This window comes from Ipomoea triloba, chromosome 7 (assembly GCF_003576645.1).
Source record: "Ipomoea triloba cultivar NCNSP0323 chromosome 7, ASM357664v1".
In the NCBI taxonomy this organism is placed as follows: domain Eukaryota; kingdom Viridiplantae; phylum Streptophyta; class Magnoliopsida; order Solanales; family Convolvulaceae; genus Ipomoea; species Ipomoea triloba.
In genome coordinates this window covers 2,539,585-2,566,715 of record NC_044922.1, presented here as the reverse complement: position 1 = coordinate 2,566,715, position 27,131 = coordinate 2,539,585, and the positions used below count along the sequence as shown (strand labels likewise).

General features: G+C 34.3%; 2 protein-coding genes and 1 pseudogene across 3 annotated transcripts; all 3 read left to right on the top strand.

Moving 5' to 3' along the window:
- The first annotated feature begins 3,732 nt into the window (after positions 1-3,732).
- On the top strand, positions 3,733-6,626 carry LOC116025892 (12-oxophytodienoate reductase 2-like). Its single transcript, XM_031267267.1, has 5 exons — positions 3,733-3,840; positions 4,708-4,848; positions 4,922-5,052; positions 5,468-5,644; positions 5,943-6,626. Exons 1-5 carry the CDS (start codon positions 3,746-3,748, stop codon positions 6,533-6,535), a joined length of 1,137 nt encoding a protein of 378 aa, XP_031123127.1. The 5' UTR covers positions 3,733-3,745; the 3' UTR covers positions 6,536-6,626.
- A 4,761-nt stretch (positions 6,627-11,387) lies between these two features.
- On the top strand, positions 11,388-26,516 carry LOC116025105 (putative 12-oxophytodienoate reductase 11). 2 transcript variants are annotated; one of them, XM_031266197.1, is made up of 6 exons: positions 11,501-11,737; positions 23,598-23,738; positions 24,682-24,822; positions 24,918-25,048; positions 25,464-25,640; positions 25,774-26,516. In XM_031266197.1, exons 1-6 carry the CDS (start codon positions 11,643-11,645, stop codon positions 26,364-26,366), a joined length of 1,278 nt encoding a protein of 425 aa, XP_031122057.1. In that variant the 5' UTR covers positions 11,501-11,642; the 3' UTR covers positions 26,367-26,516. The 2 variants fall into 2 exon arrangements, with proteins under 2 accessions (XP_031122058.1, XP_031122057.1); XM_031266198.1 differs by lacking the exons at positions 23,598-23,738; positions 24,682-24,822; positions 24,918-25,048; positions 25,464-25,640; positions 25,774-26,516 and adding exons at positions 13,784-13,924; positions 14,020-14,150; positions 14,777-14,953; positions 15,252-15,964 and having other exon boundaries at positions 11,388-11,737.
- On the top strand, positions 19,034-21,759 carry LOC116025106 (annotated as a pseudogene).
- Positions 26,517-27,131: the final 615 nt, after the last annotated feature.

Sequence of the window (27,131 nt, the reverse complement as noted above, 5' to 3'; positions counted from 1 at the left end):
CGGAAAACATTTTCCGTTGACCACATTTTCCGGACGTTGCCAAACACAGAAAACTCGGAAAACATTTTCCGGAAGTCATTTTACGGGTTACCAAACACACCCTTAAAAGGCAGTCTCAAATCTGAAGGAGTTAATGACATTCTTGGAATCAAGATTTTGTGACATGCATTACTTCTAGATAAGACCTTTGCTTTTAAAAAATAATTTCCAAGTTTAGTAATAACCATCCTTGTCCCATTACACAAACCGACTGAGTGGTCAATATTTCTCAAGAGCATAACCGGAGTACCTACTTTTAGCCTGAGTTCATGATTAGGCACACCAGAACACTTGATCCCATTAAAAAATTCAGGCGTGCGCACATTAGCTAATAGATCAACATTTGAATTTGATTTGCAAGCATTGTCAAAGTTGAAATATGTATTTCCTTCATATGTATTTAAAGAAGTCATATATTCATTGATAGAATCAACCACATCAAGTGTTGGAGCCAATATTGCCCTCTTTTCCAAGTATATTGGATCATAAAAAATATTGGAGTAGGATGGATATGTACTTTCCACAATAGTTGCAATGGGATCTCCAGAACATTTCAACAAATTCTCTTATGGAATAGTAATGTTTTCACATCCAATTGTTTTCCCCTGAATTTCTCCATCTCCTATGTTCGCAATCCATTATGAGAATTGCTATAGCTTTTCATAATCACTATTTGAGGATGAGCTTTGAAGTCGCATATTTTTTATCAGACATAACACTTTATAGTACGGCCACAAGTAAGATACATTTATTGTTGCATTAACAATATCCTGTCTATTTTCTTTTGGGATAACTGGCGAAATTTGTCGAAAGTCTCCGCCAAATACAACAGTTTCCCTCCGAAAGGCATCTCTAAACTTTTTGAATTGCAAAAATTCAATACATCACACATACTTCTATCAAGTGCTTCAAAACAATGCTTATGCATCATTAGTGCTTCATTCAAATTATAAGTTTGCACTTAATAATGAGTTCTGCAAGATGACTACCTTGTTTGATATTACATGTTAAATCCTCATTTGGGTTTAGGGGAATTGCAAACCTTGAATGCGCAGTGCTTTCGCTGGGTAATAATAGAGAAGCTATACCACTTGAAGCAACATTAAGAACTATTTCTCCCTTTGATCTCAATGTTACATAAATAGTTCTCCAAACAAATGTCTTTTCAGTTCCTCCATAACTGTAGACAAAAAAAAAAAAAAAAACTCCTCCTTGATTTGATACCAACTTTTTGTGCTCTTATTTAAGTTCTGCTTTGTCATAACACATCTCATCATACACCAACCTATTCATCAAACTGGCCGAACAGTCAGGATCTGGAATTGGAATTTGTTAGTAAGCATATAGGCTCTTCCCACATCTTTTCAACAATTTCTTAATCTCAACTAATGCTTGATTTTTTTATTTCATCAACACTGAGGACTAAATCTAAAAAATATTAAACAATATATGTTAGAAAAGTATCACCATCTTGGAACTAAAAATATTAGACATGAAATAAAATATTAAGCAAATGGATAAATACATACCTTGGAAATTCAATATGTTATGTTGTTTGTACAGAATATCATCGGACATATATGTCCAACATTTGTCGCAAACCACTTCCGGACGGCTTAAACAATTTGAATTATTTATTTTTTGAAATATTATCATGAGAGGAATTTAATTATGTGCATTAACATAATATAGTAACATTTTTTTAATACTATAATATACATCATATAGTAATTTGATTGGAATTTTTATTTTTTTGAATATTATCAAGAGATGAATTTAATCATGTACATTAACATAATATAGTAATATTTTTTTGAATACTATAATATAGATCATATAGTAATTTTATTGTTGGAATTTTACGTACATTAACATAATATAATAATATTTTTTAAATACTATAATATACATTATATAGTAATTTTATTGTTGGAATTTTTTTTTTGAATATTATCATGAGAGGAATTTAATTACGTACATTAACATAATATAGTAATATTTTTTTAATACTATAATATACATCATATAGTAATTTGATTGTTGGAATTTTTAATTTTTTAAAAATATTATCATGAGAGGAATTTAATTACGTACATTAACATAATATAGTAATATTTTTTTAATACTATAATATACATCATATAGTAATTTGATTGTTGGAATTTTTAATTTTTTAAAAATATTATCATGAGAGGAATTTTATTATGTGCATTAACATAATATAGTAATATTTTTTTAATACTATAATATACATCATATAGTAATTTGGTTGTTAGAATTTTTATTTTTTTGAATATTATCATGAGATAAATTTAATTACGTACATTAACATAATATAGTAATATTTTTTTTTTGAATACTATAATATACATCATAGAGTAATTTTATTGTTGGAATTTTACGTACATTAACATAATATAGTAATATTTTTTTTAATACTATAATATACATCATAGAGTAATTTTATTGTTGGAATTTTACGTACATTAACATAATATAGTAATATTTTTTTAATACTATAATATACATCATATAGTAATTTGATTTTTGGAATTTTTTTTTGAATATTATCATGAGAGGAAATTTAATTACGTACATTAACATAATATAGTAATATTTTTTTAATACTATAATATACATCATATAGTAATTTGATTGTTAGAATTTTTTTGAATATTATCATGAGAGGGATTTAATTACGTACATTAACATAATATATTAAATTTTTTTTGAATACTATAATATACATCATATAGTAATTTGATTGTTGGAATTCTTTTGAATATTATCATGAGAGGGATTTAATTACGTACATTAATATAATATAGTAATTTTTTTAATATTATAATATACATCATATAGTAATTTGATTGTTAATATATGTACATAAATAAGGAATCCATACAGGAATGGAATTGAATAAAATATTTCATTAATTTCTGTGTATAATAAGGAATGTAATCATATTTTGAATATTTTTGTCAATTTTAGCCACAAATAAAGAATAATAAGGAAGGCTAGAATTTCTTATAAGGAATTATTATATAATATTATGTTGATTGATTTCAAATTTTTTGGACTAAAATGAGCGGGAAAGCTAGCGCTTCTGTTTTAATATATATATAGAATAGATATAGATATTAGAAGACAAAAAGTATTATAATTAATATAATTAATGAAATTATTATGGAAATTGCCACAATATTTCGTAAATATAATTAATATTAATATAATTAACTTCATTGATAAATATAATATTTCTTCCGTGTGACAATACTTTTTGTAATCTCATTAAATGATAATTAATAAAATATGAAATGTAATTATAAAATTAACAAAATATGTGTTCATAAATATTTACAAATTTTTTAAATACATACCTATGCACTATATTAATCATATAAAATTTAAATGCTAATTTTTTAATTTCTAAATGTAAAATTTTAATTATAAATCTATCCATATAATTTATAATTAAAGAGATTATATTATAGAATTTTCGTATTTACAGATTAATAAATATTATGTGTGTATATAATGTATTATATAATCATATAGAAAAATGTGTCTAATAATAGTTTAAACTTACTCATGCAAAATTTAAAAAAGTGGCACTTGCTTTCACTTCTATATCTATAAATACGAGAAGGAAATGCATCCAGGAAGTAAAATCACTTACCTTGCGCAGAATTGTAGAAATCAGAAAATGGCGAACAATGTCGGCGATGGACAGGAAGAGAAGCAGCAGGGAATTCCTCTGCTCACACCCTATCAAATGGGAAACTTTCACTTATCTCACAGGTGAACAATCCTTTCAATCCCTTGTTCTTGTGGAGTATTTAATTTTATTTTCTGATTTATACAGTACTTGTTTTCCGATTTTTAGATTGGGGGCATGCTTGAGATGTGTAAAAAAGTTTTGGTGAAGTTACGAGCATTGTTGAAATAATTGGGTAGTGTAAAATAAAGATTCATCCTAGTATGATGGAATAGAAATTAGTAGCAGAAATTTGATCTACAGAGAAGAGGAGGATTGGAAGTTTGGATATTTTGTTAATTCATCATAAATAAGCTCAGTATATGTAATGCTTTTGTTTATGAAATTTGGTTATTGAGGCATTGAGTTCTAGTGATTTTTGGGTGACAAGGAAACCCGTAGCCACTATACGAGAGTGTTGTGACTAAGCAAACGACACAAGGAAGTAAACCGATTTAGGTTGTCCATAGTTTACCTTCTTAAACCAATAAAACAGTGGGTAAATCCTGCCTGCCTTGAGACCCTAGCCGAAAAAAGACAAGGAGATAAATTAGCTTAGGTTGTCTATAGCTAACCGGTTTAAACCACGAAGGCCAATAGGCTGCTCACAGTGGGAGTTGAAATTAGAACCTTATTGTTGTTACCAAGCCAACAGTCCGACCAACTTGGCTAGAGACACTGCATATCGATCATAAAAATATCCTTAACATATTGAACTTCCCATATGCTCATATGTTGAATTTGAGTTTTCCCGTTTGTTCATTTCTTGAGAAAATGGCCAATAATGTTGCAGATGACTATATTGTTTTATGGCTATGAATTTAGTTTTCCCCGTGGTTTATGATCCCCTTACTTCTTAGGCACAAATCTAAGTTATCTAACACATTTTTTTGTGTCAATGTTTCATACAGAATTGTTTTGGCACCCCTGACAAGGCAGAGATCTTATGGCAATGTTCCTCAGCCTCATGCTATTTTGTATTACTCTCAGAGAACCACGAAAGGGGGTCTTCTAATAGCAGAAGCCACGGGAGTTTCTGACACTGCCCAAGGGTAATTTTAGTTTTTGTACCATTCATAAGACCCTCCATATCCTTCTTCATATTTATTTAACGTTGAGTTGCAGATATCGCGATGCACCCGGTATATGGACAAAGGAGCAGGTCGAAGCCTGGAAACCCATTGTAGATGCAGTGCACGCTAAAGGCGGTATCTTTTTTTGCCAGCTTTGGCATGTTGGCAGAGTTTCAAATAAAGGTAATATTGGCTACCCTGGTGTTTTGTTGGCTGTAAACTAAACATAAGTGGAGATTTTATAAGCTGAGCATGTCACACAAAGTTTTTTTGAGTGACGAGGGAAACCCTCAGCCACTACCCAAGGGTGTAGTGGTAAACCCTGCCTTGTGACTCTAGCCGAGTAGCCGGCAAAGGACCACAATGAAGGTAAACTAGCCTAGGTTGCTCATAGCTGACTCGTTCAAACCAAGAAAACCAATAGTCTGCTCCCGCTAGGAGTCAAACTTGTGACTTTGTGGTTACCAGGTCATCATTCATGCAAAGTTTTATACCATAGAAAACTGCTTAAGATGGATTGTGTTATTTATGTCAGAACAGATGACTTGCTACTGTATCCTATCTACTTCATTACATTAAACCGAATAGTTTTCTGCAGGTTATCAGCCCAATGGACAAGCACCTATCTCTAGCACAGATAAGTCATTTACTCCCCAAATTCAAGCCAACAGCATTAATGAAGCAGAGTTCACTCCTCCACGACGGTTAAGAACAGATGAAATCCCTCAAATCATCAGTGATTTCAGACTTGCTGCACGAAACGCTATCGAAGCTGGTAAATTTTTTCGGGGAAAATCCACAATTTTACTGCAGATATGCTTAAATTAATATTTGTTGAACTGAAATTTTGATGACATCACACAATTATTAAACTGAACCAGTGAGATGATATTGTTGCATGTAGATATCTATGTTTGTTGTGTCTGAAATCTGAATATTGCCCACATTCAACGTCTACACTGAACTGTGTGATTGCATACTACCGGAAATAAAATGATGTTTCGAGCATCAGCTAGCCTTGTATGTCTGATGCATATCGCAATTAATTAACCATAGGGTCTGTCTTTGTATAGGTTTCGATGGAGTGGAGATCCACGGGGCTCACGGGTATCTAATAGACCAGTTCTTGAAAGATGGAATCAATGACCGAACAGACCAATACGGGGGCTCTCTGGAGAACCGATGCAGATTTGCTTTGGAAATAGTGGATGCTATTGCAAACGAGATTGGAGCTGACAGAGTAGGGATAAGGCTTTCTCCCTTTGCTAACTATATGGAATCTGGAGACTCAAATCCAAAGGCTTTGGGACTTTACATGGCTGAAGCCTTGAACAAGTATGGCATTCTGTACTGCCATATGGTTGAACCCAGAATGAAAACAGTTGTGGAGAAGAGTGAATGCCCAGACAGTCTTTTGCCCATGAGGAAGGCATTCAAGGGCACTTTCTTGGTTGCTGGTGGTTATGAAAGGGAAGATGGGATCAAGGCGGTGGCCGAAAACCGAGGCGATCTCGTTGTCTATGGCCGCTTATTCTTGGCCAACCCCGATTTACCAAAGCGATTTGAGCTCAACGCCCCTCTTAATATGTATAACAGAGACACATTCTTTACCTCGGATCCTGTGGTTGGTTATACTGACTATCCGTTTCTTGAAACCACTGCTTGATATGATTCTAGGTGAGCCCCATGTATCCCAAATCATCATAACTCTTTAGTTGTATCCCAAATCATCATAACTCTTTACTTGTATCCAATACTATTGAGCACTAGTGTCACCGAGAGGCCCAACAATAAACTAAAATAATAATCTTTGCAAATTGACATCGTAAAAAATTGCCAAAGAGCCAATATTGTTTTCACTGAGTCTCAAACCCATCCTCTCCCATATGAGGGTGTAACCAGGTTCCACTAGAACATAAGGTTTTTGCCTAAAAAGACTTGCTTAATTAAAGTGCAACAATTAGCTAAAATTACCCTGACATATGGGTTTGAGCCCCAGTGTAGGCATTGACTCTTTGTGTCTGGTTCGGTTAACAAGGTTTAACTAGAGTTATTTTTAATTTAATTTTTCATAATATTAATTTTATTATTAGTATATAAAATTTATATATTTAGAAACTACACTAAAACAAAATCAAATTTAAAAATGAATAAAAACTACTAAAGAAAATAAACAAAAAAGAAATAGTTGGTTTGACCAATGAATAGTAAGTAGGACAGATAAAATGGGACAGAGAGTACATTGTAACAAAGTCATAGTACTAAAAAAATGCAAAATAGCATGCTGAGGAACGGTGTTGTAAGTAGTACTATCAAAGTGGGCCAAATCCCGCGAGCTAGCCTGCACCCACCCCGTGGTGAGACGGGTTAAGGTTACACAAAAAATGACCCGTGAAAGAGTAGGCCTAACAGGCTTGACTCGCTGAGACTCGCAACCCACACGGGCGAGATAGGCACCCGTCCAGGGCCCAATGTTGTGAAGGGCCCTTAGCTTAGTTTGTTTTTTTTTTTTTTTTTTTTTTTATTATGATGAAGTTAAAAAGAAAAATGCTTGCATAGTTACATATGCAATGATTTGAATTCATGACTTCAAAATTGTTTTTTTTTTTTTTTTGCAATGTTGTTCTATTTCTATTACCTGACCCGTTTCACAGAAAAGAGTAAATATATATAATATTATCCAAAACCTATTATTATCAAGGAAAAAGATATTTATTGTAGGTGTTATAATTTAGAAATTCCGGTCAAGACCTTGTAATCTAGTGGCACCGGGCTGCACTCCCATATGAAAGGAGTGGGTTCGAGTCTCAATGGAGGCGATATTGACTCTTTGTGCTTCAGTAGGTTAAGAAAGTAGTTATGAACGGATGCTGCATTGTAACAGAGTCAGTAGTATAAAAAAAATAAGAGTGATTTCCATTTTTGGTCTTACTGTTATTAGGGCATTGCCAATTTTAGTCCACTATATTAATTTTTGCCACATTTTAGCCCGTCTTTTTATGTAATTGTCACTTTTGGTCCACCGTTACTATTTCCATGAGTTGACTGTCAAATACAGGGGTATTGTTGTCTTTTCATGATAAGGTGTTCTAATTTACCCTTTGTGTTGTGGTTTGACTGAGGAAAAGAAAAAAAAGTTAACTTAATAGCTTCTGAGAGAGTCTAAAATTCCATGCACATTAGAGCCCTTCCAGCAGAAACCAAGGCAGCAACAATATTTATCTCTAGTGAGTCTATCTTGGACTTCTGGAGTTTATGATAAATATTAACACACTCATATGCTTTTCCCAGACGATATAAAATTTGACATTCCAATAGCATTTTTTCAGAATTTTCCTCTTGCCCCTTCAGAGTCTCCGGAGCTTCATCCAACTTGTTTTGTCGATATAAGAATTATGCCTTGAAAAGAATAATACCAAAGGTAAAAGGCATACTTCAATAAGAGAAATAAAATTAAAGTATACGGGGACACCCACTCTTTTCACCCTTAATGGGCAAATGCTTTAAATTCTTAATTTTGGAGAGGAGGAAGCATTATTGAGAGAATAGGCAGAGATAACTGAACTAAGGAAAGTGAATTCTATTCAAGAGTCAAGACAACTGTTAATTACAATTTATTCACTTCTTACCACATTCATTCTGTTCAGACAACTGTGAATTGCATCCTCATCCCCAGGTGCAGCAGCCAATAAAATTGAATTCAGAGATCAATTGTCCCACAATGAATGCATATAACCGATCTGCATTTCTGCACGCATATACAAAATAGAAAAAAAAAAACAAACAAACAAAAAGTATATTTACACAAGCTCAGTGAAATCAAACTGACTTTGATCCGCAACTTTGACGGCTTGTTGGTATTCCGATCGCTCAATGTGCCGATTAAGAGTAGTGAATAGATCCTCCAAGGAGACGGCTGGCGCAGCAGCTGGCGACGACTTCGGTTTCGGTTTCGGAGCCATCAGAAAACAACATTCTCTGAATTCAGCGCAAACCCTTGTCCAAGCATATACTAATCCGCTACAATATCAGGAGGTTAATTTCAACTTAGAAGAGCAAGATAGGCTATTAAGTTTACTTTTTTCTTTTCCTCAGTCAAACCACACCATAAAGGATAAATTAAAAGACCGTATCAGGAAAAGACAATAATATCTCTGTATTTGACGGTCAACTCACGGAAATAGTAACGGTGAACCAAAAGTGACAATGACATAAAAAGACTGACTAAAATGTGGCAAAAATTAATATGATGGACTAAAATTGACAATGCTCTAATAACAATAGGACCAAAAATGAAAATCACTCAAAATGAGATGTGGAAATCAATGAAAGATGGATTAGGCTAATACGTCATGGCTATAGTCAGCTGAGGCAAGTGTTAAGGATTTGGTCTTAGTTCCCAATAATTCAAATCAATGATAGATTCATAGTCCAAGCAGCCAAGGTGGAATAACTCAACACCATCCATAGTAACATTCTAGAGTTTTCAATTTCGAGTATCTCTAATGATACTTTTTAGCATAAGATTCGAAAATTGACTATGTAACTTTACTAATAAGATTACATTTATTCCCGCAGTACCTTATAGTCTAGTGGCACCTGGTTGCACTCTCATATGAAAGAGGTGTTCGAGACTTAGTGGATGCGATATTCACTCTTTGTGTTTCAGTAGGTTGGGAAAGTAGTTATGAACAAATATTGTATTATAACAGAATTAGTAGTACTAAAAAACAAACATAGAGTTGCAAAATTCACACTGTTAGCTTGTTAAGTATAAGGTGCGAGCAACTTATTGACTTTTCTGTTTAAACCAATCAATTATAGACAACTAAAACTAAATTGATTTACGATCATTTACGTGTTAGGATCATAATATGAATTTCATCCTATGCTCACTTTAAGGTAACCACGCGGACAAATTGCACCATTAATAAACCTAGTTCCCATTAATAAGCTAACAAATAGCACCAACCAACCAATATTCCTAAAGTAAAAAATGGTTAGAATGCATGGAACAAAACTGAAGGTTATTTGTACGTGGACAGGAAACCAGACAAGATACATTGTACATCCCAATTATGGGATCACAAATGACAAAAAAAATTCTTGAAACTAATTTATTTTTTGTCCTAAAATTATAAGTTACAATTCACTTTTAGTATTTCTTTTTAAAAATATATCTCTTTAATCTTAGTATTATTGTGGCATGACTATCTTTGTCTTCCGTCAATAAAGTCGTTAAAATGTTGTTAAATACAAGAATATTTCGATTTTTTTTTTAAAATACAAAGTGAGTTAACATGTTATATATTTTTTATATTTTTTGAAAAAAAAATTATAATTGAAGACCTAAATACGATGAAAGATAAAAAAAATAGTGCAATAGTTAGGAATTCTTGAAGGTATCGAGCTGGAACAACCTGGTCTTCTTGAATATCCTGATTCAAGGCCAAAGAATTTCCTGCCGCTACCCTATAGTATTCATCCCTACCTGGTGATAAATAAAGCATCTGTACCCCTGTTGACCACTCGGAAATTTCATAAAACGGGCTTTCTAGAGATCCCCAATGCCCAATCCTCGCATGAATTGCTAAGGATCCAATAAGTCCAACATTGATTCCTTCAGATGTGTCAATTGGGCAAATACGCCCATAGTGCTAGGGTGGATATCTCGTATCCGAAAACTAGCAGTGCGCCCTGTCAGCTCCCCAGAGCCCAAAGAACTAAATTTTCTCCCATGAACTATTTGTGTCAATGTGCCACAATGATACTAAGACCAACTGAGAGTATTCTTGTATGAATGTATGGGAAAAAAAATTCTTGTACATCTTTCTATATATATAAATTTTTCTATGGTTTTTTTTTATCAAAAGGACGGGGAAACCGGGGGAGAAGAAACTAACTATTCTCCCTGACTCTTCGAATAAAAGTAACGCGGGCCAGATCATGGAGGTATGACTTCTCGCTGAACAGGGCTGGTCTCGTGAGTTGTCTAGCTCTCCTGCTAGAATGTTTCCAGGGCTGCTAAGGAATCCGCGACCATGTTTTGCTCTCTGTAGATCACCCGAATGGCTACACTATTTGACTATGTATACTAGATTGTTAGGAATATAGCGGAATAATGCGGAAGCGAATAATCGAAAATTGAGAATTATAGAAGTTAAATAATATGGACAATATAATAATGACAGAATAAAGAAATTGCTAAATTGGGATAAGGTAAAATGAATATATATATATATATAAACTCTCAACAGAGAATTAAACAAGAATATATATATTTATATAGATATGTGCTACGTGAGAATATATATATTAAAGACAAAGAAGAATGAATTCAATTAATGGATGCATTACAAAGAAAAGAACTAAAGCTATTTATAATGAAATGAAGCCCCAAGATGCGGCAATTGCAAGGAATGAGAGACAAGTGCGAAGAACGTGTAGGAAGAAATGGGATGCTGCATGCGACATGGCACACGTGAGTTTTCAATGTTTGAATAGATTTGAGCCACTAATCCCATTATCTATAAATCTTGTAGCTACATATTCTCTTGTCATAACAAATAATAATAATAAAAAATAAATGGAGAAATGATGATATCACGGAGTACTTCATTTATAGAAGAATGGCGGCAATTAGCTTTCACCTCACTTCCCTATCACTGCCTTCTATAAATACGAGAAGGAAATCCATCCAGGAAGTAAAGCCACTTACCTTGGGCAGAATTGTAGAAATCAGAAAAAATTGTAGGGCAAAAGTGACCTTAGAAATGGCGAACAATGTCGGCGATGGACAGGAAGAGAAGCAGCAGGGAATTCCTCTGCTCACACCCTATAAATTGGGAACCTTTCAGTTATCTCACAGGTGAACAGTTCTTTCAATCCCTTGTTCTTGCGAGTGTTTAATTTTCTGATTTATACAGTATTTGTTTTTCAATTTTAGATTGGGGGTATGCTTGAGATGTTTTAAGAAGAGGATAAAATAAGAGAGAATATATAGGTTTATAAGTTCATCTGTGTGCATTATAGTCCAATTAAGTGATCCTGTAGTCCAATTGAGTGATCCTAGCCCAATCTTAGTATCTAACAATATGTGTTCAAAAGTTTTAGTGAAGTTAAAAGTATTTTTGAAATAATTGGGTAGTGTAAATTAAAGATTCATCCTAGTATGATGGACTGGAATTTAGTAGCAGAAATGCTTTTGTAGTTTTGTTTATGAAGTTAGTTATTGAGGCATTGAGTTCTAGTGATTTTTGGGTGACAAGGAAACCCGTAGTCACTATACGAGAGTGTTGTGACTAAGCAAATGACACAAGGAAGTAAATTGACTTAGGTTGTCCATAGCTTACCTTCTTAAACAAATAAAACACTGGGTAAACCCTGCCCGCCTTGAGACCCTAGCTGAAAAAAGACTACAAAGAGATAAATTAGGTTAGGTTGTTTGTAGCTAACCGGCTTAAACTAAGAAAGCGAATAGGCTGCTCACAGTGGGAGTTGAACTTAGAACCTTATTGTTGTTACCAAGCCAACAGTCTGACCAACTTGGCTAGGGTGCTGCAATTCCACTGACCGAACCACTGTGGGGGTAGCTGCCCCCACTCACCCCACCCCCACCCCATGTTTAGCCTTTGTATGTATATATGTATATATAGTACATGTTTTATATATAAATATATGAAAACAAATGGAAGTTAACAACTAATAATCTTGTAGAGTTGGTAGGTGTGTGGTTTTATTTAGAAAATGGCAAGGGTTCGAATCCTAGCCCTAGCACTTCCTTTCTTTGCAGCTTTTCAATTGTATATTATTTATAATGTATTACTTTGCAGCTCGAATCCTAGCCCCAGCACTTCCTTTCTTTGTAACTTTTCAATTGTATATGCGTTTTATTTTCCGCCTATATCAAACAATATTTATAATGTATTTTGTAATTTAAGAATTTATTCGTATTTGATATTTGTATCAAACAATATTTATAATGTATTTTGTAATTTAAGAATTTATTCGTATTTGATATTTGTATTTGAACCTTGTGGCACTCGGTTTACACTCCCACATGGAAAAGAGTGAGTTCGAGCCTCCACCGCTTCAGTGGAGGCGACTGTTGATGACTCTTTGTGCTTCAATAGGGTTGAAAAAGTAGTTATAAACACATATTACACTCTAACAGAGTCAGTAGTACTCAAAAAACATTTTTGAATTTAATTTACCTTTGCTTCTTCGCCCTCCTTAACCGAAATCCTGGATACATCACTGCCCAATTCTAAAGTTTTTGGATATCATGGACTAGAGGTTCAAAAGAATTCTGTCATATTGATCCTCTGACTCGCTAATCAGTTATCATCAATCTCTGCTACATGTATAGATACACATACACTTTACCCTTGTGTTTTCTGTGTCAAGGAATGCAATGGAAGCTTCAATGTTACTTGATTTGCAATACCTGTGGTATTGTGAACAAAACTTTCCCTTCCCATTTATTTTGTAGTAATGGTGCAAGTCTGGCTCAAGTATAAATCAGAACTGGAAAATTAATTGGCAGAAAATTTACCCTTCAGATAGGCAGTGCCTGCTAGATCTTAAGTTTCTTGTTCTCTTCAAGAGGATTCATAGCACAATAGTCTTCAATTTGTTGACCCGGTGTGATAATTTGATTGCGTGTGCCAATTGATGCATTAATACATAGACACTGCATATCGATCATAAAAATATCCTTAGCATATTGAACGTCCAATATGCTCATATATTGAATTTTTTTTTTCGTCTGTTCATTTATTGAGAAAATGGCCAATAATGTCGCAGATGACTATATTGTTTTATGGCTATGAATTTAGTTTTCCCCATCGCTTATGATCCCCTTACTTTTTAGGGACAAATCTAACCCATTTTTTTGGGTCAATCTTTCATACAGAGTTGTTTTGGCACCCCTGACAAGGCAGAGATCTTATGGCCATGTTCCTCAGCCTCATGCTATTTTGTATTACTCTCAGAGAACCACGAAAGGGGGTCTTCTAATAGCAGAAGCCGCGGGAGTTTCTGACACTGCCCAAGGGTAATTTTATTTTTTGTACCATTCATAAGACCCTCCATATCCTTCTTCAAAAGTGTTCCTGCGTTACCTAATAGTTATTTAACGTTGAGTTGCAGATATCCCGATACACCTGGTATTTGGACAAAGGAGCAGGTTGAAGCCTGGAAACCCATTGTAGATGCAGTGCACGCTAAAGGTGGTATCTTTTTTTGCCAGATTTGGCATGGTGGCCGAGTTTCAAATAAAGGTAATCTTCGCTACCTGGTGTTTTGTTGGCTGTAAACTAAACATAAGTGGAGATTGTATGAGCTGAGCATGTCACACAAAGTTTTTTTGAGTGACAAGGGAAACTTGTAGTCACTACCAGATTGTGTGCATGGGTAAATCCCGACTTGTGCCTTAGCCGGCAAAGGATCACAAGGAGGTAAACTAGCCTAGGTTGTTCGTGGCGGATCGGCTCAAACCAAAAAGGCCAATAGGCTGCACTTGCTGAGAGGTGAAAGGCCTGGCATGTGGAGAATAACAACCACCGGCGAGAATAGATGAATATATTATAATGAAATATTACAATAGAATGTATCTCCCTGTCTATTCTATAGGTCACCTCTACATATACTAAACTACATACCAAATCTATCCTAATAGAAATAGGAAATAAGTCCATACTACTAGGAGTTTCTTAATATTCAATAAAGGTTTCCTAATATTCAACAGAGTCAAACTTATAATCTTGGGGTTACCATGTAAACACTGGCCCAAAGTTTTATACCATAGAAAACTTCATAAGATGGATTCTGTTATTTATGTCAGCACAGACAACTTGCTTCTGTATCCTATCTGTTTCATTCCATTAAACCGAATAGTTTTCTGCAGGTTTTCAGCCCAATGGACAAGCACCTATCTCCAGCACAGACAAGCCATTGACTCCCCGATTTCTACCCAACAGCATTGATGTAACAGAGTTCACTCCTCCACGACGGTTAAGGACAGATGAAATCCCTCAGATCATCAATGATTTCAGACTTGCTGCAAGAAATGCTATCGAAGCTGGTAAATTTTTTCGGGAAAAATCTACAATTTTACTGCAGAAATGCTTAAATTAATATTTGTTGAATTGAAATTTTGATGACGTCACACAATTATTAAACTGAACCAGTGAGATGATATTGTTGCATGTAGATATCTATGTTTGTTGTGTCTGAAATCTGAATATTGCCCACATTCAACGTCTACACTGAACTGTGTGATTGCATACTACCAGAACTGAAACGATGTTTCGTGCATCAGCTAGCCTCGTATTTCTGATGCATATTGCAATTAATTAACCATATGGTCTGTCGTTGTATAGGTTTCGATGGAGTGGAGATTCATGGGGCTCACGGGTATCTAATAGACCAGTTCTTGAAAGATGAAGTCAATGACCGAACCGACCAATACGGGGGCTCTCTGGAGAACCGATGTAGATTTGCTTTGGAAATAGTGGATGCTATTGCAAATGAGATTGGAGCTGACAGAGTAGGGATAAGGCTTTCTCCCTTTGCTAACTATATGGAAGCTGGAGACTCAAATCCAAATGCTTTGGGAGTTTACATGGCTGAAGCCTTGAACAAGTATGGCATTCTGTACTGCCATATGGTTGAGCCCAGAATGAAAACAGTTGAGGAGAAGAGTGAATGCCCAGACAGTCTTTTGCCAATGAGGAAGGCATTCAAGGGCACTTTCTTGGTTGCTGGTGGTTATGACAGGGAAGACGGGATCAAGGCGTTGGCCGAAAACCGAGGTGATCTCGTTGTCTATGGCCGCTTATTCTTGGCCAACCCCGATTTACCAAAGCGATTTGAGCTCAACGCCCCTCTTAACAAGTATAATAGAGACACATTCTATACCTCGGATCCTGTGATTGGTTATACTGACTACCCGTTTCTTGAAACCACTGCTTGATATGATTTTAGGTGAGCCTCATGTATCCAGTATCCAAAATGTTGTCAACTCTTATTAGTTGTATACTTGTATCCAATGCCAAATTATTGTGTGGATCATGGTCCACATAGTGTTGTGTCTCTTGTGTGAATCATAACAAAAATATATTTTTAATATACTAATTGAGTTAATACCCAAAATTGTCCTCCACTATAGTGTTTTTTCTCAATTTTGTCCTAAACGACTTTGGTGTCATAAAGTAGTCATAGACTTTTGTGTTATTGCTTGAAATTGTCTTCCGTTTGTTAATCCGTCAAAAGGGTGTTAAGTACAGGGATAATATAGTCATTTCATATTTACTCCGTTTGTTAATCAGTCGAATGTTTCATCTTGTTTTCAATTTCCATTCAAGCAGGCTACACATCAAGCAAATTCATTTCCTTCTCCTCCATTTCACTCCTTTCTCCTCCATCCCTCTCCAAGCTTCTCACCAATCTTCCGAATCGCCTACAAAATCCACCAGAAATATATATATATATATATATATATATATATATATATCATATGAGAACCAAATGCTCTATGAGTCCATGAGAACCAATCAGATGAAATTAAGTGGGGGAATTAAAAACAGTGCGTGTGTATATAGAGTATTATGATGTTTGCATATTAAGCATGTCTATATGTTTCACATGATACATGCTTAATATGCACACATGCTTAAGAGGACATTTACTAGATAGAAAAGTTCAAACTTTTCAAAAATTTAAAAGGTAGGCAAATTATTTCCACGTATAGTGTAATCTTTGAAGTCGAAAAGTTCAAAACAACATGAATCAAATTCCATGTTATCAAGAAAAGTAAATCACACTTATGGGAGGTAGGATTCTTTGTTCCAGATGATTGAGAATTTACCAAATTTATCAATTACACTAGTTTTCACACGAATAAGATAATGCCCAATATTTATTTTTTAAATAAGTTTTTCAAGTTATATCAATACAAGATTATGTAAGAGATGTTCATACATATGTAATTGAATGCTGAATTTGTTTATTTAAATCGGTAATTCAAAGTATATAAATGCAAGATAATATATGAGAGGTTGATTATAATTGTCACTACAATAAATGTTTGCAATTTTGTAAAAACGTTAATCTAAATACTTAGTCTAAAAATGATAGTATAAATAAATATTACTTTTGGTAATAAAAATTTATACATTTTAAATCATATATATAAAGAAATACAATTTACCTTTAAAGTGAACAAGTGTGATGTAGTCCATAAAATATTATGGGGTAGTTCCCGCTTCAATTTATTGACTTATTTGAATGTCTTGTTTGTCAACAAATCCTCCCAATTAGTTAATATGATTGGCTACAAATTATTTTTTTAATTTTTTTGAATGTTATTAATAGAATACTTGGTAAATAAATATAACTTTATTTTGTATTATAACTTTGATACAAAATATTTAATTACAACATAGTGTATTTAAATAGGGAACTGGTTTGTTAATGGTAATTATTAACCCACCCGTGGTAAAAATCTTCTCATCATAATTTTTAATTTAATTTCCTAATATTTATTAATGATAATTATTCTAGTAATTGTTCACTTTTTGTGTAATTATTATGGTAATTTTATGGTAATATATTTCAAAATTGTGAAAATTTCATTAAATATTATGCTAATTTATTGTAATATATTTTAATATTAGAAGAGAAAAAAATATTATAATTAATGAAATTATTATGGAAATTGTCACAATATTTTCTAATTATAATGAATATTAATATAATTAACTTCATTGAGGAATATAATATTTCTTTCGTGACAATACTTTTGGTAATTTCATTAAATGATAATTAATAAAATATGAAATGTAATTAAGGAAATGAAATTATAAAATTAACAAAATATGTGTTCATAAATATTTACAAATTTTTGAAATACATACATATGCACTATATTAATCATACAAAATTTGAATGCTAATTTTTTAATTTCCAAATGCAAATTTTTAATTATAAATCTATCAATATAAATTATAATTAAAAAAACTATATTATAGAATTTTCCTATTTACAGATTAATAAATATTATGTGTGTACATAATGTATTATACAATCATATAAGGAAATGCGTCCGATAATAGTTTAAACTTACTCATACAAAATTTAAAATTTATATTTTTTTATTGATTTCTAAGTATAATAAATTTAGTTATTATTCATATTTTTACAATTATAATATATATAAATACAATTAGGAATAAATCAACTTAATTATGTGAATTTTTTCTATAAAATTAGAGATTATATTAACCATACAAAATGCAAATTTAAATTTAAATTTTGTATGCTATGAATATAGATACTTGACCAAATATATAAAAGTCAAACTATATTATTATATTGTATATTTTAACATCTTTTTATTTTTTTCCTATTCTTTAAATTTAAATTCATATTAAATTATACATCATTTAATATATAATTAATTTTTAATTTAATATCCTAATATTTATTAATGGTAATTATTCTGGTAATTGTTCGTTTTTTTGTGTAATTATTATGGTAATTTTATGGTAATATATTTCAAAATTGTGACAATTTCATTAATTATTATGCTAAGTTCTGGTAATATATTTTAATATTAGAAGACAAAAAATATTATAATTAATGAAATTATTATGAAAATTGCCACAATATTTCGTAAATATAATTAATTTCATTGAGAAATATAATATTTATTCCGTGGCAATATTTTGACAATGTCATTAAATTATAATTAATAAAATATGAAATATAATTAAGAAAATGAAATTATAAAATTCACAAAATATGTGTTCATAAATATTTACCAATTTTTTTAAATATATACATATGCACTATATTAATCATACAAAATTTAAATGCTGATTTTTAAATTTCTAAATGTAAATTTTTAATTATAAATCTATCCATATAATTTATAATTAAAGAGATTATATTATAGAATTTTCCTATTTACAGATTAATAAATATTATGTGTGTATATAATGCATTATACAATGAAATGCCTCCCATAGTTTAAATTTACTCATACAAAATTTAAAATGGCACTTCGCTTTCATCTCACTTCGCTTTCATTTCTATATCTATAAATACGAGAAGGAAATGCATCCAGGAAGTAAAAGCACTTACCTTGCGCAGAATTGTAGAAATCAGAAAATGGCGAACAATGTCGATGGACAGGAAGAGAAGCAGCAGGGAATTCCTCTGCTCACACCCTATAAAATGGGAAACTTTCACTTATCTCACAGGTTAACAATCCTTTCAATCCCTTGTTCTTGTGGAGTATTTAATTTTCTGATTTATGCAGTACTTGTTTTCCGATTTTAGATTGGGGGCATGCTTGAGATGTGTAAAAAAGTTTTGGTGAAGTTAAAAGCTTTGTTGAAATAATTGGGTAGTGTAAATTAAAGATTCATCCTAGTATGATGGAATAGAAATTAGTAGCAGAAATTTGATCTACAGAGAAGAGGAGGACTAGAAGTTTGGATATTTTGTTAATTCATCATAAATAAGCTCAGTATATGTAATGCTTTTGTTTATGAAATTGGTTATTGAGGCATTGAATTCTAGTGATTTTTGGGTGGCAAGGAAACCCGTAGCCACTATACGAGAGTGTTCTGACTAAGCAAACGACACAAGGAAGTAAACCGATTTAGGTTGTCCATAGCTTACCTTCTTAAACCAATAAAACCCTGGGTAAACCCTACCCGCCTTGAGACCCTAGCTGAAAAAAGACAAAGAGATAAATTAGCTTAGGTTAACCGGCTTAAACCACGAAGGCCAATAGTCTTCTCACAGTGGGAGTTGAAATTAGAACCTTATTATTGTTACCAAGCCAACAGTCTGACCAACTTGGCTAGAGACACTTGCATATCGATCATAAAAATATCCTTAACATATTGAACTTCCCATAGGCTCATTTATTGTTTTATGGCTATGAATTTAGTTTTCCCCGTGGTTTATGATCCCCTTACTTTTTACGGACAAATCTAAGTTATCTAACCCATTTTTTTGTGTCAATGTTTCATACAGAATTGTTTTGGCACCCCTGACAAGGCAGAGATCTTATGGCAATGTTCCTCAGCCTCATGCTATTTTGTATTACTCTCAGAGAACCACGAAAGGGGGTCTTCTAATAGCAGAAGCCACGGGAGTTTCTGACACTGCCCAAGGGTAATTTTAGTTTTTGTACCATTCATAAGACCCTCCATATCCTTCTTCAAAAGTGTTCCTGCGTACTTAATATTTATTTAACGTTGAGTTGCAGATATCGCGATGCACCCGGTATATGGACAAAGGAGCAGGTCGAAGCCTGGAAACCCATTGTAGATGCAGTGCACGCTAAAGGCGGTATCTTTTTTTGCCAGCTTTGGCATGTTGGCAGAGTTTCAAATAAAGGTAATATTGGCTACCTGGTGTTTTGTTGGCTGTAAACTAAACATATGTGGAGATTTTATGAGCTGAGCATGTCACACAAAGTTCTTTTGAGTGACGAGGGAAACCTCAGCCACTACCCGAGGGTGTAGTGGTAAACCCTGCCTTGTGACTCTAGCCGAGTAGCCGGCAAAGGACCACAAGGAAGGTAAACTAGCCTAGGTTGCTCATAGCTGACTGGTTCAAATCAAGAAAACCAATAGTCTGCTCCCGCTAGGAGTCAAACTTGTGAGTTTGTGGTTACCAAGTCATCACTCACGCAAAGTTTTATATCATAGAAAACTGCTTAAGATGGATTATGTTATTTATGTCAGAACAGATGACTTGCTACTGTATCCTATCTACTTCATTACATTAAACCGAATAGTTTTCTGCAGGTTATCAGCCCAATGGACAAGCACCTATCTCTAGCACAGATAAGTCATTTACTCCCCAAATTCGAGCCAACAGCATTAATGCAGCAAAGTTCACTCCTCCACGACGGTTAAGAACAGATGAAATCCCTCAAATCATCAATGATTTCAGACTTGCTGCATGAAATGCTATCGAAGCTGGTAAATTTTTTCGGGGAAAATCCACAATTTTACTGCAGATATGCTTAAATTAATATTTGTTGAACTGAAATTTTGATGACATCACACAATTATTAAACCGAACCAGTGAGATGATATTGTTGCATGTAGATATTTATGTTTATTGTGTCTGATTATTGCCCACATTCAACGTCTACACTGAACTGTGTGATTGCATACTACCGGAAATAAAATGATGTTTCGAGCATCAGCTAGCCTTGTATGTCTGATGCATATCGCAATTAATTAACCATAGGGTCTGTCTTTGTATAGGTTTCGATGGAGTGGAGATCCACGGGGCTCACGGGTATCTAATAGACCAGTTCTTGAAAGATGAAGTGAATGACCGAACAGACCAATACGGGGGCTCTCTGGAGAACCGATGCAGATTTGCTTTGGAAATAGTGGATGCTATTGCAAATGAGATTGGAGCTGACAGAGTAGGGATAAGGCTTTCTCCCTTTGCTAACTATATGGAATCTGGAGACTCAAATCCAAAGGCTTTGGGACTTTACATGGCTGAAGCCTTGAACAAGTATGGCATTCTGTACTGCCATATGGTTGAGCCCAGAATGATAAAAGTTGGGGTGAAGTGTGAATGCCCAGACAGTCTTTTGCCAATGAGGAAGGCATTCAAGGGCACTTTCTTGGTTGCTGGTGGTTATGAAAGGGAAGATGGGATCAAGGCGGTGGCCGAAAACCGAGGTGATCTCGTTGTCTATGGCCGCTTATTCTTGGCCAACCCTGATTTACCAAAGCGATTTGAGCTCAACGCCCCTCTTAATATGTACAATAGAAACACATTCTTTACCTCGGATCCTGTGGTTGGTTATACGGACTATCCGTTTCTTGAAACCACTGCTTGATATGATTCTAGGTTAAATCAAAAGTATCACATTTTCTCTCATAAATAATAATCAATTTATCTTTGATTAGTATAATATTTTTCATCAAAAGTATTATATTTCTATTTAAACCTGACCCGTTTAACAGAAAAGAGTATATATATATATATATATATATATATATAATGTTATCCAAAACCTATTATTATCAAGGAAAAAGATATTTATTGTAGGTGTTATAGTTTATAAATTCTGGCCAAGACCTTAATTATGATCTAGTGGCACCCGGTTGCACTCCATATGAAAGGAGTGGGTTCGAACTTCAGTAGAGGCGATATTGACTCTTTGTGCTTCAGTAGGTTAAGAAAGTAGTTATGAACAGATGATGCATTGTAACAGAGTCGGTAGTATAAAAAAAATTTCGATTAAAAAATAATAAGAATAATGAGATGTGGAAATCAATGAAAGAGATGGAACTCATGGAAGTCAATAAATTAGGCTAATACGTCATGGCTATAGTCAGCTGAGGCAAGTGCTAAGGATTTGGTCTTAGTTCCAAGCAGCCAATGTGGAATAACTCAACACCATTCATAGTAACATTCTAGAGTTTTCAATTTCGAGTATCTCTAATTATACTTTTTAGCATAAGATTCGAAAATTCGAAAGTTGACTATGTAACTTTACTAATAAGATTACATTTATTCCCGCAGTACCTTATAGTCTAGTGGTACCTGATTGCACTCTCATATGAAAGAGGTATTCGAGACTCAGTGGATGCGATATTGACTCTTTGTGTTTCAGTAGGTTGAGAAAGTAGTTATGAACAAATATTGTATTGTAACAGAATTAGTAGTACTCAAAAACAAAGATAAAGTTGCAAAATTCACACTGTGGTTTCGGCCAAGCACCTTATGCTCAGACTACAGAGTAGTGGCTCTCCCATATGAGATGTCATGAGTTCGAGCCTCAGTGGAGAATAATTTAATAAAATTAGTTAGCACGTAGGACTCTCAAAATTGTCTGATTGATTTACGATCATTTACGTGCTAGGATCATATGAATTTCGTCCTATACCCACTTTAAGGTAACCACGCGGACAAATAGCACCAACCAACCAATATTCCTCAAGTCAAAAATGGTTAGAATGCATGGAACAAAACTGAAGGTTATTTGTACGTGGACAGGAAACCAGACAAGATACATTGTATATCCCAATTATGGGATCACAAATGACAAAAAGAATATTCTTGAAACTAATTTATTTTTTGTCATAAATTTATATGTCACGGTCACTTTTAGTATTTTTTTTAAATATCTCTCTTTAATTTTAGTATTATTATGACATGACTATCTTTGTTTTTTTGTCAATAAAGTCGTTAAAAATAAGGATATTTCGATCTTTTTAAAAGAAATACAAAGTGAGTTAACCTATTATATTTTTTGGAAAAAAGCATAATTGAATACTTAAATACGATGAAAGATTTAAAAAAAAAATGGTCATGCCATACTTAGACCAAATGAGAGTGTTTCGAACAAATAAAAGTGAATTGTCGCCTATAACTTTAGAATAAAAAATGAGATTAACTCAAAATTCTTGTATGAATGTATGGGAAAAAAATCTTGTACAAATAAAATTTACGATCACTATTTGAACGTGTATACTAAGTAAATATTGTTGCTGTATATTCTCTTGTCATAAAAAATAATAATAAAAAAATAAATGGTGAAATGATGATATCACGGAGTACTTCATTTGTAGAAGAATGGCGGCAATTAGCTTTCACCTCACTTCCCTTTCACCGCCTTCTATAAATACGAGAAGGAAATCCATCCAGGAAGTAAAACTACTTACCTTGGGCAGAATTGTAGAAATCAGAAAAATTTGTAGGGCAAAAGTAAGCTTAGAAATGGCGAACAATGTCGGCGATAGACAGGAAGAGAAGCAGCAGGAAATTCCTCTGCTCACACCCTATAAATTGGGAAACTTTCAGTTATCTCACAGGTGAACAGTTCTTTCAATCCCTTGTTCTTGCGAGTGTTTAATTTTCTGGTTTATACAGTATTTGTTTTTCAATTTTAGATTGGGGGTATGCTTGAGATGTTTCAAGAGGATTAAAATAAGAGAGAATATATATGTTTATAAGTTCATCTGTATGCATTATAGTACAATTAAGTGATCCTATAGTCCAATTGAGTGATCCTAGCCCAATCTTAGTATCTAACAATATGTGTTCAAAAGTTTTGGTGAAGTTAAAAGCATTTTTGAAATAATTGGGTAGTGTAAATTAAAGATCCATCCTAGTATGATGGACTAGAACTTAGTAGCAGAAATTTGATCTACAGAGAAGAGGACTGGAAGTTGGGATATTTTGTTAATTCATCATAGATAAGCTCAATATAGGTAATGCTTTTGTTTATGAAATTAGTTATTGAGGGATTGAGTTCTAGTGATTTTTGGGTGACAAGGAAACCTCTGTAGCCACTATACTAGAGTGTTGTGAATAAGCAAATGACACAAGGAAGTAAATCGACTTAGATTGTCCATAGCTTACTGCTTACCTTCTTAAACCAAGAGAAGACTGGGTAAACCCTGCCCGCCTTGAGACCCTGGCTGAAAAAAGACTACAAGGAGATAAATTAGCTTAGGTTGTCTGTAGCTAACCGGTTTAAACCACGAAGGCCAATAGGCTGCTCAGAGTGGGAGTTGAAATTAGAACCTTATTGTTGTTACCAAGCCAACAGTCCGACCAACTTGGCTAGAGACACTGCATATCGATCATAAAAATATCCTTAACATATTGAACTTCCCATATGCTCATTGCAGATGACTATATTGTTTTATGGCTATGAATTTAGTTTTCCCCGTGGTTTATGATCCCCTTACTTTTTAGGCACAAATCTAAGTTATCTAACCCTTTTTTTTTTTGTGTCAATGTTTCATACAGAATTGTTTTGGCACCCCTGACAAGGCAGAGATCTTATGGCAATGTTCCTCAGCCTCATGCTATTTTGTATTACTCTCAGAGAACCACGAAAGGGGGTCTTCTAATAGCAGAAGCCACAGGAGTTTCTGACACTGCCCAAGGGTAATTTTATTTTTTGTACCATTCATAAGACCCTCCATATCCTTCTTCAAAAGTGTTCCTGCGTTACTTAATATTTATTTAACGTTGAGTTGCAGATATCCCGATACACCTGGTATATGGACAAAAGAGCAGGTCGAAGCCTGGAAACCCATTGTAGACGCAGTGCACGCTAAAGGAGGTATCTTTTTTTGCCAGCTTTGGCATGTTGGCAGAGTTTCAAATAAAGGTAATATTGGCTACCCTGGTGTTTTGTTGGCTGTCAACTAAACATAATTGGAGAATGTATGAGCTGAGCATGTCACACAAAGTTTTTTTGAGTGACGAGGGAAATCCTCAGCCACTTCACGAGGGTGTAGTGGTAAACCTCGCCTTGTGACCCTAGCCGAGTAGCTGACAAAGGACTACAAGGAAAGTAAATTAGCTTAGGTTGCTCATAGCTGACTGGTTCAATCCAAGACAGCCAATAGTCTGCTCCCGCTAGGAGTCAAACTTGTGACCTTGTGGTTACCAAGTCATCTGTCACGCAAAGTTTTATACCATAGGAAACTGCATAAGATGGATTCTGTTATTTATGTCAGCCCAGATGACTTGCTACTGTATCCTATCTATTTCATTACATTAAACCAAATAGTTTTCTGCAGGTTTTCAGCCCAATGGACAAGCACCTATCTCCAGCACAGATAAGTCATTAACTCCCCAAATTCGAGCCAACGGCATTGATGTAGCAGAGTTCACTCCTCCACGACGGTTAAGGACAGATGAAATCCCTCAAATCATCAATGATTTCAGACTTGCTGCAAGAAACGCTATCGAAGCTGGTAAATTTTTTTGGGAAAAATCTACAATTTTACTGCAGATATGTTTGTTGTGTCTGAATATTGCCCACATTCATAGCCTCGTATGTCTGATGCATATCGTAATTAATTAACCATATGGTCTGTCGTTGTATAGGTTTCGATGGAGTGGAGATCCACGGGGCTCACGGGTATCTAATAGACCAGTTCATGAAAGATGAAATCAATGACCGAACCGACCAATACGGGGGCTCTCTGGAGAACCGATGCAGATTTGCTTTGGAAATAGTGGATGCTATTGCAAATGAGATTGGGGCCGACAGAGTAGGGATAAGGCTTTCTCCCTTTGCTAACTATATGGAATCTGGAGACTCAAATCCAAAGGCTTTGGGACTTTACATGGCTGAAGCCTTGAACAAGTATGGCATTCTGTACTGCCATATGGTTGAGCCCAGAATGAAAACAGTTGGGGAGAAGAGTGAATGCCCAGACAGTCTTTTGCCCATGAGGAAGGCATTCAAGGGCACTTTCTTGGTTGCTGGTGGTTATGACAGGGAAGACGGGATCAAGGCGGTGGCCGAAAACCGAGGTGATCTCGTCGTCTATGGCCGCCTATTCTTGGCCAACCCCGATTTACCAAAGCGATTTGAGCTCAACGCCCCTCTCAACAAGTATAACAGAGACACATTCTATATCTCGGATCCCGTGGTTGGTTATACGGACTATCCATTTCTTGAAACCGCTGCTTGATATGATTCTAGGTGAGCCACGTGTATCCCAAATGTTGTAATCACAAACTCTTAGTTGTATCCGATACTATTGAGCACCAGTGTCGCCGACAAGCCCAACAATAATCTTTGCAAATTTACAATTTAGTTATAATATTTGAATATTTTATTATTTTTTGTTTTAGTATAACTAATGAATTTTATGATTTTATTATGTGTAAGTAATTTAAATAGCCGAAGACCTTGTGGTCTAGTGGTACCCGTTGTACCACACATGGGAGGGGGTGGGTTCGAGCATCAATGGAGGTGATATTGGCTCTTTGTGCTTCATTTGGTTGAGAAAGTAGCTATAAACAGATATTACATTGTAATAAGATGATAAGTGGTGGGAATCGTAATGAGCACCCGCATCCGATGTGGTGGGAGTGGATTTTAAAAAATTCACCCGATGCGGGTTGGGGTGAGAGTAGGTGGAGAAAATATAAAGTGGGTCGGGTGATGGATGTAGTCCTCCCCGACCCACCCTGACCCATTGCCACCCTAGCTATGTTTCAGACGGCTACTAAAGTTATTGTTGAGTTGTTCTTCACTTTTCAATAATTTATGATAGGTGTTATATGCTACTATTAATTATGATGCAAACTTTAAGGTGTCAATTGGTAGGTTTCTCCATTGTTACACTTCTATTAATTTCATTAAACCCTAGCTGACAACAGCCATGACGTATTTGTAATCTAATAATTGACCTCCATATCTTTCCTTGACAATAGCCGTGACGTATTTGGTG